This window comes from Pelophylax lessonae, assembly GCF_965119305.1.
Source record: "Pelophylax lessonae genome assembly, chromosome: 1".
Lineage (NCBI taxonomy): Eukaryota > Metazoa > Chordata > Amphibia > Anura > Ranidae > Pelophylax > Pelophylax lessonae.
Genome location: NC_138768.1, coordinates 520,753,097 through 520,769,403, shown reverse-complemented (window position 1 = coordinate 520,769,403; position 16,307 = coordinate 520,753,097). Strand labels below are relative to the sequence as shown.

Sequence of the window (16,307 nt, the reverse complement as noted above, 5' to 3'; positions counted from 1 at the left end):
TTGCCACCTCTCTGATAAACCTCCAGAGCCGATCTGTGTAGCAGGAAAGTGAAAGTCACAGGATATGACAGCAGCCTGGATAGAATGTTGAAGGTCACGCTGCCTGTGTAGTTCCATAGGGCTGCAAAAAAATGGCTGCCAATGCAAGTCAATGGGAAGCACAGGGAAAATGGCTGTACCATGCAAGTCAATGGGGAGAAACTCTCCTTATGCCTAAACTAAAGATGGCGGCCCCCACGGCGCGCCATGCGGTGAAGGGACCCCAAATTGGTGGCCACAGAGGATCTACAAGACCCAGCAGGAAAAGGTACCATCCCCCCCCCCCCCCCCAGGACGCAAGGCGCCGCAGCAATAGTGCCCCCCATGGGAAAACCGCAATAAGGGCAGGGAGTGGAGAAGGGGGGCAGGGCCAGGTATACTGATAGGCCAGGGGGATCTTTTAGGAAGTACTAGGTCCCATCATCCCCAGGAGTGGGCCCACGTCTCCCGTCCACCCCCCCAAGACCACTAAGGGATATGGGAGGGGGGCTGCACTTACTCAACAAACCATGGCCTGGGTGGGCTCCGCTCCAGACAGATCACCTCCCACCTGGAGTGGGGATGCTGCCAGCTGAGAGGTAAGCTGTGACTCAGGGCGTTTCAGGTCGTCGCGTCCCAGCGAGACATCCACTCGCAGGCTCGTCCCCATCCAAAACGGGGCTCTGTCGTGGCGAGGCCTAGTGCGGGACTATAACTTGCTCATGCTCGCAGGCCAGGCTGGGAGACCTTAACCTCCCTAGCGGTATTCCCGTGTGTGGCTCAGGGTTAATATACAGTGCCAACACGGTAACCCTGAGCCACACTCGGGATTACCCCACAATCAAACTTACCTTCCACTGTGATCCCCCGCCGTCCTCTAGCCATCCTCCCGCTGTCTGCTCGGCCGATGCCGTCACCTGCCTTCTGGTTCCCTTCGCTGCGAGCTTTGCGACGCAGACAGGGGGAACTGGTGGGAGATTAAAAAAAAAAAAACAAATGACATGATACAATGTAATCTGTTAGGATTACAACATTGTATCATGCCATTTCACCACAGGTGTTTACCTAGTGGCTTTTCCAGTGCCCTTCCTGTACTTTATGCGGTACTTTGTGCCTGGAAAATTAAGAAAAAGCGTTCTTTTAGCCCAAAAGCACTTTTGGACGAACTGGAAAACACCGACGGTGAATCGGAATTATTTGAAGAACTGAGCGACAGCGTTTTGTGGGAAAATTCGTCATCAGGTACTAAAAGTGACGACAGCGACGATCCTGCGACTGAGCTCAGCAATGTGCAAACTTGGTGCTCTATTGACTGCAGTACAGATCAGCCAGCACCCCCAAGATTCCCATTTACTGGAGCACCTGGTATGAAAGTTGACGTTGACCATGACAACCCCTTGGCATACCTACAATTATTTCTGACCGATGAGGTTATTGAAAAAATAATTACCGAGACAAACCGGTACAATTGGCTACGCATCGGAAGTTTGCAAAATGCAGAAAGTGGGAACCGTTACCAAAGATGACATTTGGAAATTTCTGGGCCTAATAATTCTTCAGGGAGTAGTGGGGAAACCCCTGTAGAAGTGGTATTGGATAACCAATACATTACTTGCCACTCCATTCTTTGGCACGGTCATGTCAGAGTACAGATTCTACCTCATAATGAAGTATCTCCACTTCAAAAACGATGAAGAATTTGATTAAATTTATTATTATGATTTATGATTTTGCGTTTATCATACCCAGGATGTCTGCTAGACTCTTGTTTGGACAGATTTAAGTAAGTTATACCTAAGAATTACAGGCCTAAAATATAAAACAACATATTTCCATGCCAAACAATGTACCGCTTTTAGCACAAAAGTTCTGACATAATCAGACCGCCAGGGAGGTTAAGGATCTATAATATCCAGTGCGAAACCTCAGCTGGTTATTTCTTGTAGTTCTCAAGGAGGAATCCCCCTGAACACTAACTAGCAGAAGTGAGTACAGAAAATAAAACAAAATATTCCTAAAAGAATAAAAAAAAAAAAAAACTGAGACCGAAGTCCCAGCAGGAAACCTAGGTCCTACTCCTTCACTAGGCAGAAACAAACTGGTATGCTGAAGTAGGGTGTTTGGGCTTATGCCTATAGGGACAGCCCCAGTAGGCGTGTTAAACAGTTTTTTTTCCTGCCTAGTACTACTCCTGTAGAGGGCAGCATAACCCAATGGTCTAAGAAGCATAAGAGCTGCGTCTGTCAATGGACGACAGAGAAAAGCCCATTTTATTTTTTTTTTCATCTTTCTTTTTCCCCCTTTCCCTTTTTTGACAAATGAAATCTCCTGGAGGCACTTATACCAAGGAGGACTGCATTGGTCTTAGTGGAAGCATTATAATCGGACGCTATTTTTATTTATTTTTTTAATGCTAACGACCACTATGTTTTACCCGCCCTTCCCCTTTCAGGAGCATGGTACCCATTATCCCCACCCCCTTCCCCCTTGCCAAATGCCATTACCCCTTTCTTCTATTCCCTTACCTTTTTCTAGGACTCCAGATGAGAGATTACACAGTTGGCATATTCCTTCACAAAGCTTTGATATCGGCATATCAGTAGCATTCTGCTTGCCTAGTTATGTTATCCTTTGATGCCTACCTCTAATTATATGTCGTTCTGTATGGTATGCTCAACTGGAATCCAGGTTTATGTCCTGTTTAAATATTGATTTTGGATATACAATTCTCTCACTGTAGGTCTACCATTATGTTAAACTGTATATTGCCTTTATTTCCAATAAAATTTTGATTGGGGAAAAAAAGCCGAAATATAAGGGCACAGATGTAAAAACAGGAAAACTAGAAGACTTCAACTTAAACTGATTTGGGTATAGCTTATTGAATAGATTCCCCCTTCAAATAATCGGAGCTAAATCTCTCCACCACAGAGTCATCCCCACTTTCATCCTCATCTATTCATTGCACAAGATCCGGGAGCGCCTTAAAGTCAGCCATAGTAAAGCCCTTATACTGGTCCTGATTAGCCTTATCAGATCTTTTTTTTTTCACTTGATCAAACAAACTTGTCGGCTTAGAAAATGCTGATGCTAGTTCAGCGCAATGTTTGTGTAGTCCTGTGCAATAAAAAAGCTCCTCCACTGAAAACAGCCCCCAGAGAGGTGTATGATGATAAAAGTACGTATAGTGGGTGTGGCGCTGCTTTGCAGGTTAATGTGTATCAATGAATAAAAATGAATATTCTAATGCGCATGTTTATGAATAGTTCAGCGAGTTCCCAACTTATACTATATGCAACTCAAAGTGCTCAGTGTTCTAACTGTATGTGTACATACCAAATTAATTAAAACTGTGCTGATTGGTTGCCAAAACAACCATAAGAAAAAATGAAAATAAAAAGTGACTGGTGCCTATTAAAAAGGCTTAAACATACAAATCAAATATGGTAAATAACAAACAAAATCATTAATCATATACAACAAATGCGTATCAAAAATGATTGTCTACATAAGCTTAAACACGGCACTTAAATAAGTCCTTTTTTATAGCTAATCAGGTTACTGGTGCTCTTTAAAAGGTGCTTCACACTTGTGCATAAAAGGTTTAATAATGAACAAATAAATTCTCAAAACTGGCTCATTAAAAGCTCATCAATATCTCATAAATTAACTGGTGACAGATTGTGGTATATGATTAATGATTTTGGGTTTATATTATTTACCAGATTTTAATCGTATGGTTTAAGCCTTTTTAATAGGCACCAGTCACTTTTTATTTTCATTTTTTTTAATGGTTGTTTTGGCAACCAATCAGCACAGATTTAATTCACTGTGTATGTACACATACAATTAGAGCACTGAGCACTTTATGAGTTGCATATTGTATAAGTTGGGAACTCACTGAACTATTCATAAAACGCACACATTAGAGTATTAACTTTTATTCTTTGATACACATTAACCTGCTATACACTTATACATACTTTTAAACTTGTCGGCTTAGTGAGCTTATTTTTTGTTTATGTTATTGTCAATTAAACTCATGTGCTTTATGATTTTGAATTGTTATGTTTTTATGCTTCTCGCTCCCCTCACCTCCTGAAGCAGCGTTTCCTTGAAACTCTTTGAGATAGAAAGAGATTGCCTACCCATGGAAAACCCCTTATTTAACTACATTATTCTAAGAGTTGAATCCATCATTATTAAGTCACTTCAAGAGTTGAATTCAGCATTATTGTGACACGTTTGGGGTCTAAATCTATGGGTGGTTTCTGAGGGAGGTTTTCTATACATTTGCTTATCTCTTTTATCCATGTGATTTTATGCATGTTGGAAACATTTTTTTATGATTTTATATTGATTGTGTTTTAAGGTTAATAGGAGCTTCTACAAATGAAGATGCTGGGCAGAGAGGGCAGGCATAGTTGGACACTCTTGAGGAGTGCCTGTCACATCTCCCTCAACTAACAGGAGACTGCAGCACATTTATTCTGACTAAACTTTAACTTTAAGCAAACAACCCATCACGAAGAGCAGCCCCACTAACCTTGTTCTCAAAGTTGTACTTGCTGAGATCTCTGGATTCTGTGGCTCTCCGGTCCCCATGAGTAAGTGCACCCTGTTTGAACAGATCCCATCAAGTGATGTAATGAGAAGATGATCAGAATCAGAGAAATTTAACCTGCCTGCAAATTCCATTCTTGAAGTACAGTACACAGTTCACTTATACATACCGCATGGGAATATGGGTTATAAGCTTGTACCTTCAGGTGACTGGACACCAGCAAGCTTTTGAGGTCATAGCAAATTTAAGATTTAGTAAATCTCCCCCACAGTGTCTCACATCTCAGGGGAGGTGTGTAGGTGTGTCCTCCAAATCTTGCCAGTGTCCAATCACCTGAAGGTACGAGTCTATAACCCATGGACTATGAATAAGTTGCCTGTGTCCTGTCCTGTAGGATTAGGATTTTTTTTTTTTTTTAATACTAAAATATATATATACTGTATTACAGTATACATGCTTACAAATTATATTCTGTACTTACCAAGCTCTCCAGTCTCTTGGCCACAATAGAAGCAAACCGCCTCTCTCCAGCAAGTTCTGATATGAGAAAAACGTATTCCGGAGCAGACACCTGGTTAGAGCGGTGAGTGCGACCTAGAAATTATGGGAAAATTGTTTTCCTTTAGCAAGGAAGACTAAGGACAGGAACACATACTGAAAGTATATGAAATCATTATATTAAAAACAATACATAACTCACCAAACTGTTGTATAGCTCTATCAGCACTCCACGGCAGTTCCAGCGTCATGTGTACCCGTCGTCGTTGATTTGGTACCCTCCGGTCAGCCTGTAGTGAAATACCTGAACTCGACGCTTCAGAAATAATTGCCACCAGCTTCATGTGTAACGATTTAAAAAGACAAAGCGTCACTAAAGTAGAGATTAAACTATAGACTATCAACTGAACAGAATAATAAAAGTGGCCTTACCTTGCTCCCATTCATAAAACGTTCCTTTTCCCTTAAATTCACATTATCTATGGATAAATTTTGCTCAGCTCGAGATTCAAACCCCAGTGAGCCATCACTGCGACGAACCACACGACCCTTTCTGCCAGTCATCTAAGGAACAGAAACACTTACATAACTCTTAAAAAAAAATGGATTTTTGTAAAATCTTACCGTAAAATCCTTTTCTCTTAGCTCATTGACAGACGTAGTCCTCGGTGATACAGCACCTTCGGGTTATGTTGCCTCCACAGGAGCAGGACTAGACAGGAAATTAAAAAGCTCTGGCCACACCCTAGGGGCAGTCCCAGAGGGTATATCCTCTCTCTCTCTCTGCCTCAGCAAATCAGTTATGTGAAAAAGCAGTCTTTAGAGATTTTAACCCAACCCAACTCAAAAAACAGAGGGGCGGGGACTACGTCTGTCAATGAGCTAAGAGAAAAGGATTTTACGGTAAGATTTTACAAAAATCCATTTTTCTCTAGCGCTCATTGACAGACGTAGTCCTCGGTGATAGACGTAGACCTTGCTGGAAGTCGCTTTCCTTGCTTTAATAAGGGTAGGAATGACTGAAGTAGACAAACCTCTGTCCTTCAGTACTTGGGTCTCAATGGCCAGGCCATTAAAACCAGCGACTGTAAAGCATGATGGTAAATTGGTCCTTGAGACCACAGACACTCCCTGAGACGAAGTTCCCACGGAACGTCTGCGACTAGCATGTCCAAGTCGGCCAGGCCGGCTTGAGGAGGCCAGCCTAGAATTTCTAGGACCACTGGCGCTGATAGAATCTGAACCAGGCGTCCCTAGAGGTATCTGGCCCCGACCATCCGAGAAAGTCTGGTCGTTTTCTGTTCCCACACATTTATCAGATACCTGATTGTTATCAGGAAGGGTGATCTTTTCTGGTTGAACCTCAGGGACCGAAGTCACCCGACTAGAGGCTACTTGGCCTATCTGGTCAACCAGATCCGATTCCTGTGAGGTATAGGGACTAATCTTAGGAAAAGGTAAAGGAAAAGATCTATTCAGGGAACGGTAACTACCGCTTCCTGTAGTACTTAAATGTTGGAAGGGAAGAATCGCACCGGTAGTAGTGGTTGATGCTCGATCTAATGTCCTGAATACCGGTGAAAACGTCCCCCCACCCTGAAACCGGGTGGGGGCGCACCTTCAGGCTGTGTACTCCTTTGCTTCGGGTTTGGCTGGGTTGGTCCTCTGCTTGTCCGACCAGCCCTTCTTGAACCCTCCTGGAGGAGTCTTGCCTTTCCCGCTTGTACCAGCCGGGCGCCCTTTATGGGCGGTAAAGAAAGGTCCTCGCTTGTTGCGAGGTCCCTTAGCTTTAGCAGCCTGTGGCAAAAAAGTGCTCATGCCCCCAGTGGCATCCTTAATGATTTCATCTAGGTTGGCCCCAAATAGACGATTCCCCTGAAAAGGGAGATTTGTCAAGGTCTTTTTGGAACCTAGGTCAGCTGACCAGCATTTTAACCACAGCACACGTCTGAGGATGACCGCTGACATAGATGCATGCCCTAATAAGGGAGTAGTGTCCAAGGCTGAGTCACAGATAAACTGTAGCCCTTGTATAATCTGTTCCATCAAATCAGATGTCTCCTGGGGAATATCTTTTCCCCTAAGGTCTTGGCGTACCATTCTCGCCCATTCCGTAAGTGTTTGGGAAACTAGACCAATAACAATTACTGGTCTAAATGCTGACCCTATCAGAGAGAAGATGGTGCGGGACTCTGCTTCCATCTTTCGATCCACCGGATCCTTAAAGGACGAAGTGTCCTCCACTGGGATAACCGTGGCTTTATTCAGCCTGGAAATAGGTGGATCCACCACTGGTGGTACCGTCCATTTCTTAATGATGGATTCCTCAAACGGATAGCGTCTAGCAATACGCTTGGAAATAGTAAAGGTACGTTTAGAATGCTCCCATTCTCCTTTAATCTGATTACCGAAACACTTGGGTACAGGAAAAACCTTCACCGTTTTGATGGGCTTATTCGTACCAAAAGGAATCTCTGTTTCAGTTGCCTCTGCCGGTAAAGCCTCAAGTTTTAAGGTTTCCTGCACTGCCACAACTAGTGCGTCCACCAATGCTTCTTCCTGAATTATAGCGGGAGAAGAAACGTCCTCCTCACTGTCTGAGGGGGCTTTACCTGAGACAACAGCCCTTGCAGAGGAACCTGCAACTGCAGTGACCATCTCTGAATCTGAGTCAGAGGTGTCAGATAGTATAGGGGTAGGCGGGGGTCGCTTCCTTGACCCCCGTCCCTGACAGGCCGCCTCCACCCGAGCCATCATAGACTCCAAAATTGCTGTAAATGACTCTACACTCTGTGCACCGGCGGGTCCCGTGGCCCCCTCGAGGGAAACAGGTGGGGGAATATGTGTGGCAGGGTCCATGATAATTCCAGTCACTTCCTGGATAATATAATTCAAAAATAAAAAACTTTTTTTTTTTTTTTTTTTTTCAGACCCCAGCGCCACAAAAAGCCCCTTAGTGTTACCTGCTAGGGATCCCTATCGATCGAGAGAGAGAGAGAGAGACCCCCAGGCTCACCACTTGATGCTCCGAGTTTAACTGCAACAGGTTACAGCGCTGTCTTGACAAACAGGAAGTCTTTTGGCTGGCTGCCCAGGAAGAAAGGAGGCGGCTCCGCCCCTCTGCACGCCTTCCGGCGCCTCCCCTAGCTCCACGAGGTGTTTGGATCACCTCAAACATGGCCGCCCCCAAGCTGGAGACACGAGGCTACGCCAAAATGGCGGCTCGTGCGATCCAGCAAAAAAAATGGCGGCGGCCTGTACTGAATAGCGGTGTGCTGCAGGGCACACAACACTCTCTCTGCATGGGGATTTGGCGTGGTTGGCGGTACCGGCCCTGGCGGACCGCATGGCCATTCGGGAGGCCTGCTAATAGCTGGAGATCTGATTAGGAAGGCAGTCTACATGTCCGTGGCTTCTGACTGGTAGGTAGCTTATTCTTATCACCGTAAGATTCCCAGAATGCCACTGATTACAATCTTTTTAACATGTATACAATTAGATTGTTAGCTCCCAAACCAAGCCTCCTGGCTTTTTGCACATAAAATCACACTCAAAGTAGGAGGATCTGTGTCATTTATAGGATAGAGAGGGACTCTATCTTACCATACAGAGAGGGGCCCGCGTTCACCACAAGACCCGTCAGGGGAAAAGGGGGAACATACTACTCACCATACCGGAACCAGGCGGGCACCAACTCCTGACAGTACCCCTCTCCACCGGGGCGGGAGGGCTGTCGACCGATATGGACGCCGTGACTCATGGTCTTTGGCGTTTCAGCGAGACGTTTAACTCGCGGGGTCAGTCCTTTAATGGGACTTTGTCGCGGCCGACCCAGCGCGGAGCTATGGCCTGCACGCGCTCGTAGGCTGAACTGGGGTGACCACCGGATCTCAACATCCAGCCCGTCGCCCAGTTCAGCTTTCTTGCTTGAAGATCTCACAGGAACACTGGAGAAAAAAAGCTGTCTAAAAAAAAATCTTTTAAGAAAAAAATCTTGCCAGGACCTAAGATCCCAGCAAGGTATCTAGGTCCTTACTCCTAACTAGACAGAAAATAACTGATTTGCTGAGGCAGAGAAAGAGAGGATATACCCTCTGGGACTGCCCCTAGGGTGTGGCCAGAGCTTTTTAATTTCCTGTCTAGTCCTGCTCCTGTGGAGGCAACATAACCCGAAGGTGCTGTATCACCGAGGACTACGTCTGTCAATGAGCGCTAGAGAAATGAAGTTTATGGCATGTTGTGAGAAGATATAATCAACATACCTCAGCCACTTTGTCTGGACCTCCAAACTGGTCTATAAGCATGTCCAAAGTGTTAAGAGGCAGCTCCTTGCCTAATTCTTCCACCTTGGCCAGAAGATCCATCTTCATTTGTTCTACCTGTTCTGGGCCTACAAAAAGATTAAATAAAGTACAGAATGTCACTAACATATGTATATATTTCAAAATCTTCTTCACAAACACCTTTTGAGTTGGATATGACTTTTGGATACAAGCGTGACCTTGGGCCCTTTTAGTTGGACACTACTTAGTCAATTTGCTTTGCAAAAAATTGAAAATGCAAAATGCCATAATGAAACTGATTTCCATATGTACTTACCACGGTCAGGTATTGTTAGCCCATTTAAGGTGTGTTCTACAAAGATGACATCATCATTATCCTGTAGTGACTCAGGGGAAGAATTAGAGTCACTGTCCAGCACTCCATCAGAATCAGAGCTGCTTTCCTCACTGATGCGTAACAATCCAGCAAGGTCACAACGTGAAAACTTTCCAGTGCGTGGTTTTCCTCGTTCTTAAAAAAAAAAAAAATTGCAAAAACCATGACGTGGTAAATACATTATTATTTGCAGAGAGCAAAGAAAACTTCAAAAATAGAATTGAAGACATAAAGCTAGGCAATACTACATAGAATGAGGGTAGAATATTTTAATAAATCTTTTCGTTAAACCTCCTGTTTTGGAAAGTTTTTTTTTAGCGGGTACTTATTTCTGACAGATACTCGCTCCCACTTCTACCCCCTCCCCACCCACAGCCTCCTGGGCCCTGGAGGAAAGAGAAGCGGGGAACCAGCTTTGAAGCATCAGGAAGTCACAGCTGGCTTCCCACAGTCAAGATGGTGGCTCCCAGGAACCAAAGACTGGCTAAGAACCAGCGCAGGTGAAGACAGAGCTGCATCCCTGGGCTGTTAAGTGCCTGTGTAGTAAAAGCAAGCAGCTACAGTATTTGTAGCTACTGAATTCTATTTTTTTTTTCTAAATAAAGTTCCTCTTTAAAAATAGCAAATTTCCATTGACAATGAAGGTTAAAAACGTAAAAACTGTACGCACTTTTCCTTTTCAGCATGCCTTTCTCTCGTTTCCTCTTCGTTGAAGGAAAGTGTTTCATTATTAAAGACCTAAACACACCCCTGCAATGTTAAAGAAATAAAAAAAGATTTAGTTACCAAGGTTTCTACAAAAAGCTTATACAGCTATATTCTTGAGATACTGTATTACAATGTACAATTTGTGTACAATTTTCTTGTCAATATTAACCTGCAGTTACCTTTCATATTTAGTATAACTGGTGTATAGATAATAAGATATGAATGTCACTTTTTATTTTTATTCCCCTACTTATTTCAGAGGTGATTACTGTTCTCCCCACTATGAAGCTCTTTAAACTACAATCAACTGTACAGTAATAAAGCCCCAATTCCAAAAAAGTTAGGACACTGCGTAAAATCTACATTAAAACAGAATGCAATGATTTGCAAATCTTATAAACTCATATTTTATTCACAATAGAAAACATCAAATGTTTAAACTGAGAAAATGTACCATTTTAAGGAAAAATAAAGTAATTTTGAAATTGATTACTGAAATTGATGGCAGCAACACATCTCAAAGAAACTTGGGACAGGGCAACAAAAATCTGGTGATCCTATCTAGGAACAGCTGGAAGAACATTTTGCAATTAAGGTTAATTGGCAACAGGTCAGTAATATGAGTGGGTATAAAAAAGCATCTTAGCGAGTCAGTGTGTCTCAGATGTAAAAATGAGCAGAGGTTCATCAATCAGAGAAAAGCTGCTTCTAAAAATTGTCAAACAAATTTAGAATGTTCCTCAATGTAAAAACGCAAAGACTTTAAATATATCATCATCTACAGTATATAATATTGTCAAAAGATTTTAGAAATCTGGAGAAATCTCTGTGCACAAGTGACAATGCCGAAACACAATATTGGATGCCTGAGATCTTCGGACCCTAAGGCTGCATTCACACTTGAGCGTAGCGTTTTTTACCGCGATTTTACCGCGATTTTACCGCAATTTTTTCAGGCGTTTTTCATCGACATCTATCAAAAACACTGGTAATCAGCCCAAAAAGAAGCTCATGTACTTTTTTCAGCTACAGGCGTTTTGCAAAACGCTCAGATGTGAACAGGGGCCATTTAAATAAATGGGGTTTTACTTGTTGGGCGTTTTGGAAGCGTTTCTTTTGAGCGTTTTTGGAGCTGAAAACGCCCAGGTGTGAATGGAGCCTCAGACTGCACTGCATCAAAACAGGCATGATTCCGTGATGGATATTACTGCATGGGCTCAGGATCGATTCCAAAAATTACTGTCTGAACACAGTTGGCTGTGCCATCTATGAATGCAAATTAAAGCTCTATCATGCAAAGAAGCCGTATCTGAACATGTCCCAGAAATGCCGCCGTCTTCTTCTGGACCAAAGCTCATTTAATATGGCCTTTTGCAAAGTGGAAAACTGTTCTGTGGTTGATTTGAAATTTGACATTCTTTTTTGGTAACCAACGGCATTGCATCCTCTGGACTAAAGAGGAGAGGGACCTTCTGGCTTGCTATCAGTGCTCAGTTCAAACATCTCCATCTCTGATGGTAGGTGGGTGCATTAGTGCGAATGGAATGGGCAACTTGCACATCTGAAAATGAACCATCAATACTGAAATATTTATCCACGTTTTAGAGCAGTGTGTGTTCTCATCCAGGTGAAGTATTTTTCAGGGGAAGCCTTGCATATTTCAGCAGAACAACGCTAAACTGCATTGCTAAGCATGGCTTTGCAGCAATGTCCAGGTGCTTAACTGGACTGCCTGCAGTCCAGACCTTGCACCAACTGAAAATATTTGGCACATCTTAAAACAAAAAATACAACAAACAAGAACCAGAACTGTTGAGCAGTTAAGATCCTAAATCCGGCAAGAATGGGACATCATTCCTAAAACTCCAACAATTGGCCTTCTCAGTTCCCAGACGTTTACAGATTGTTGTTAAAAGAAGAGGGGATGCTACACCGTGGTAAACATGACCCTGTCATAATTTTTTTGATACATGTTGCTGCCATCAATTTCAAAATTATGTTACTTTTTTTTTTCTTAAAACTGTAAATTTTTTAAGTTAAAAACATTTGATATGTTTTCTATTTTCTATTGTGAATAAAATATGGGTTTATGAGATTTGCAAATCATTTGCATTCTGTTTTTATGTAGAATTTACACATCATCTCAACTTTTTTGGAACTGGAGTTTTATCATGTTCAGGAATATTACAAATTCTGGATGGAACCTCTGCACACTGCCATACACCCTTTCCAGCAAACTATGCAAATGTAAAACAGGCATTTTTAGTTCACTCACATTGCAATACATGTTAAAGCTGACCAACTACACCAGTAAGTAATCCCTCTTATGGCCAGTCCTACACCATAGCCATAGGAGGGCCATGAAGGGTGAATGGCAGTGTGTAGAGGGTCCATCCAGAAATTGTAGAGTTAATATATGGTCTTACCCTTTAGCACCTGGTAGTTTAAATATATGTACAAGCTATTGGGATTTGAGCAAAGGTATATTTTTTTCTCTGTTGTAACACAAGTCAGTGACCAGACCTGAACCTAATAGCACCCCCCCCCCCCACCTTGTGTCTCTATGCCCCAGGTTGGCATGGTGTCCACCATATCATCTGCAATGGAATAGCAGTGTAGGACTGGCCATTGGAGGGATTACTTGGACGCAGTGGGTCAGCTTAAACATGTATTGCAATACGTGTGAACAAAAAAAACCTGTTTTACATTTGCATAGATTGCTGGAAAGGGTGTAAGGCAGTGTGCGGAGGGTCCATCCAGAATATGTAGTGTTAATAAGTGGTCACAAACCTTTAGCACCTGATAGTTTAAATTCATGTACAAGCTTATTGGGATTTGAGCACAGGTATATCTTTTCTATGTTCAGGAACAAGTCTATATGCAGGGGGAAAGTGTGTAAAATTGAGTGCATTCCCCCTGTGCTCAAAACTGACCTAATACAGTTGTGCTCATGCATTTACATACCCTGGCAGAATTTATGATTTCTTGGCCATTTTTCAGAAAATATGAATGATAACACTAAACTTTTCTTTCACTCATGGTTAGTGTTTGGCTGAAGCCATTTATTATCAATCAACTGTGTTTACTCTTTTTAAATCATAATGGACAACAGAAACTACCCAAATGACCCTGATCAAAAGTTTACATACCCTGATGATTTTGGCCTGATAACATGCACACAAGTTGACAAAAAGGGGTGTGAATGGCTAATAAAAAGATAACCATCCTCACCTGTGATCTGTTCAAATGTAATTAGTATGAGTATAAAAGGTCAATGAGTTTCTAGACTCTTGACAGACCCTTGCATTTTTCATCCAGTGCTGCACTGATGTTTCTGGATTCTGAGCCATGGGGAAAGAAAAAGAATTGTCAAAGGATCTGCAGGAAAAGGTAGTTAAACTGTATAAAACAGGAAAGGGATATAAAAAGGCATCCAAGGAATTGAGAATGCCAATCAACAGTGTTCAAACTCTAATCAAGAAGTGGAAAATGAGGGGTTCTGTTGAAGCCAAACCAGTGATGGAGTGATGACACCTAAATTGAGCTTTTTGGCCACAACCATAGATGCCACATTTGGAGAGGATTCAACAAGGTCTATGATGAAAGGTACACCATTCCTACTGTGAAACACAGGGGTGGATCGCTGATGTTTTGGGCATGTGTGAGCTACATAAAGGCACAGGAAATTTGATCAGAATTGATGGCAAGATGAATGACAATGGTTCTAAACACAAGGCCAAGTCGACCTGTCATTGGCTACAGCAGAATAAAGTAAAGGTTCTGGAGTCACCATCTCAGTCTCCTGACCTCAATATCATTGAGCCACTCTGGGGAGATCTCAAACGTGCAGTTCATGCAAGACAGCTCAAGAATTTACAGGAACTGGAGGCTTTTTGCCGGGAAGAATGGGCAGCTTTACTGTCTGAGAAGATAAAGAGGCTCATCCAGAAATACAACAAAAGGCTTCAAGCGGTCATTGATGTCAAAGGGGGCAATAAACAGTATTAAGAACTGGGGTATGTAAACTTCTGATCAGGGTCATTTGGGTAGTTCCTGTTGTCATTATGATTTAAAAAGAGTAAACACAGTTGATTGATAATAAATGGATTCAGCCAAACACTAACATAAGTGAAAGAAAAGCTTTTGTGTTATCATTCATATTCTCTGAAAAATGGCCAAGAAATCATAAATTCTGCCAGGGTATGTAAACTTATGAGCACAACTCTAATAGTTGTGCTGGAGTGCCACTCATTCCTAATAGCACTCCAACGCGCCTCTCTAAAGGTTTCTTAATAGCACTCCAACATGCCTCACTGAAAGTGTTTTAGGGCACATGGTAACAAACCCTGTGTTATTGTACTATGCATGTTTAAAAAAAGGCAAAAGCACTTTTTTGGCTCAGTTTTAGAGAGTAGGCTGCCCAAATGCAGCACATGTTGTTGCATATAAAATGTACATTAGCTCAGGCACTGTTGTACCTGTGTAGGTGTAAACCCGGTCTCAAGGCTGGTTGACAATAGTAGATTTTCATTCAAAATTTTTCTTTTTAACCACCTTAATACTGGGCACTTTCACCCCCTTCCCAGACCAATTTTCAGCTTTCAGTGCTCTCGCACTTTGAACAACAATTACTCAGTCATGCTACACTGTAGCCAAATGAAATTTTTATCATTTTGTTCACACAAATAGAGCTTTCTTTTGGTGGTATTTATTCACCACTGGGTTTTTTTTTGTTTTTTTTTGCGATATATAAGCGAAAATCAGTGAAAATTTGGAAAAAAATATATATATATATTTTCTATTTCTGTTTTAAAAGAAATCAAACAAAATCAAATTTCGTCATAAATTTAGGCCAGAATGTATTCTGCTACATGTCTTTGGTAAAAAAAAATCCTGATAAGTGTATGATAATAGATTTCTGTGAAAGTTACAGAGCCTACAAGCTAGGCTACGTATCATTGAAAAACTGAATTTTTGTAAAATCTTACCGTAAAATTCCTTTCTCTGAGTCCTCCGACAGTCGCCGCCACTTCATAATCTTCACTAATTGGGTAATTGACCTTTTCTCCGCAGGAGTAGCTAGGCAACAAGATTTGTTAATATCAAAGCTTTTAGCATATCACACCCCTAGGGGGTGGTCCCCTCAGTCAATACCTCCCTGCTTCCAGCATTCTCAACTCAGTTTCAGTAGCATAGCAGTAGAGTACATAACAAACCCCAAAAGAGGGGCGGGGGCGGCGACTGTCGGAGGACTCAGAGAAAGGAATTTTACGGTAAGATTTTACAAAAATTCCGTTTTCTCTTACGTCCTCCGACAGTCGCCGCCACTTCATAATTTTCACTAATGGGGACGTCCCAAAGCAGTGTAGACATGAGGGGTGGGAAAAAACGCAGCCGCGCATAAAGCAACGCAGTACCCACATCAGAGAAAGGAACCTTACCAAAGTAAGAGAACCAACCTGGCAACAGGAAAACGTGCTCAACAGGAGCAACAACCCAGGAAGAACAAGTAACCCAGGGGTAAAAACACCCCAACAGCCAAGGGCCCAAACAAGGGACCCTAAGGCACTGCCGCACTAAGAACTTTACGGTCAAAGGAAGCATCTGCCGATGCCTAACATCCACTTTGTAAAATTTTGAGAAGGTGTGAACGGACGACCAAGTCGCCGCCTTACACACCTGGGCCACAGAAGCCTGATGACGATAAGCCCAAGACATACTCAGAGATCTGGTAGAGTGCGCCTTCACAGGGAAAGGAGGAACCTTCCCCCTCAAAGCATAGGCTTGCACAATCGTCTGTCTGATCCATTTGGCGATGGTAGCAGCCGACGCCGCCATGCCCTTCCGAGGTCCCTCTGGA

General features: G+C 42.7%; 1 protein-coding gene across 4 annotated transcripts in view; it reads right to left on the bottom strand.

The window, feature by feature from the left end:
• Nucleotides 1-16,307, bottom strand: part of SBNO2 (strawberry notch homolog 2) — a 197,775-nt gene that overhangs the window by 18,202 nt on the left and 163,266 nt on the right. For all 4 annotated transcript variants that reach the window (XM_082264661.1, XM_082264662.1, XM_082264663.1 and 1 more), the window contains 7 exons: nt 10,410-10,489; nt 9,680-9,874; nt 9,343-9,470; nt 5,513-5,644; nt 5,283-5,418; nt 5,064-5,176; nt 4,565-4,636 (listed from right to left, as the gene is read on the bottom strand). In XM_082264661.1, the coding sequence (XP_082120787.1) occupies nt 4,565-4,636; nt 5,064-5,176; nt 5,283-5,418; nt 5,513-5,644; nt 9,343-9,470; nt 9,680-9,874; nt 10,410-10,489 (856 nt within the window). The remainder of the gene's footprint in view (nt 1-4,564; nt 4,637-5,063; nt 5,177-5,282; nt 5,419-5,512; nt 5,645-9,342; nt 9,471-9,679; nt 9,875-10,409; nt 10,490-16,307) is intronic.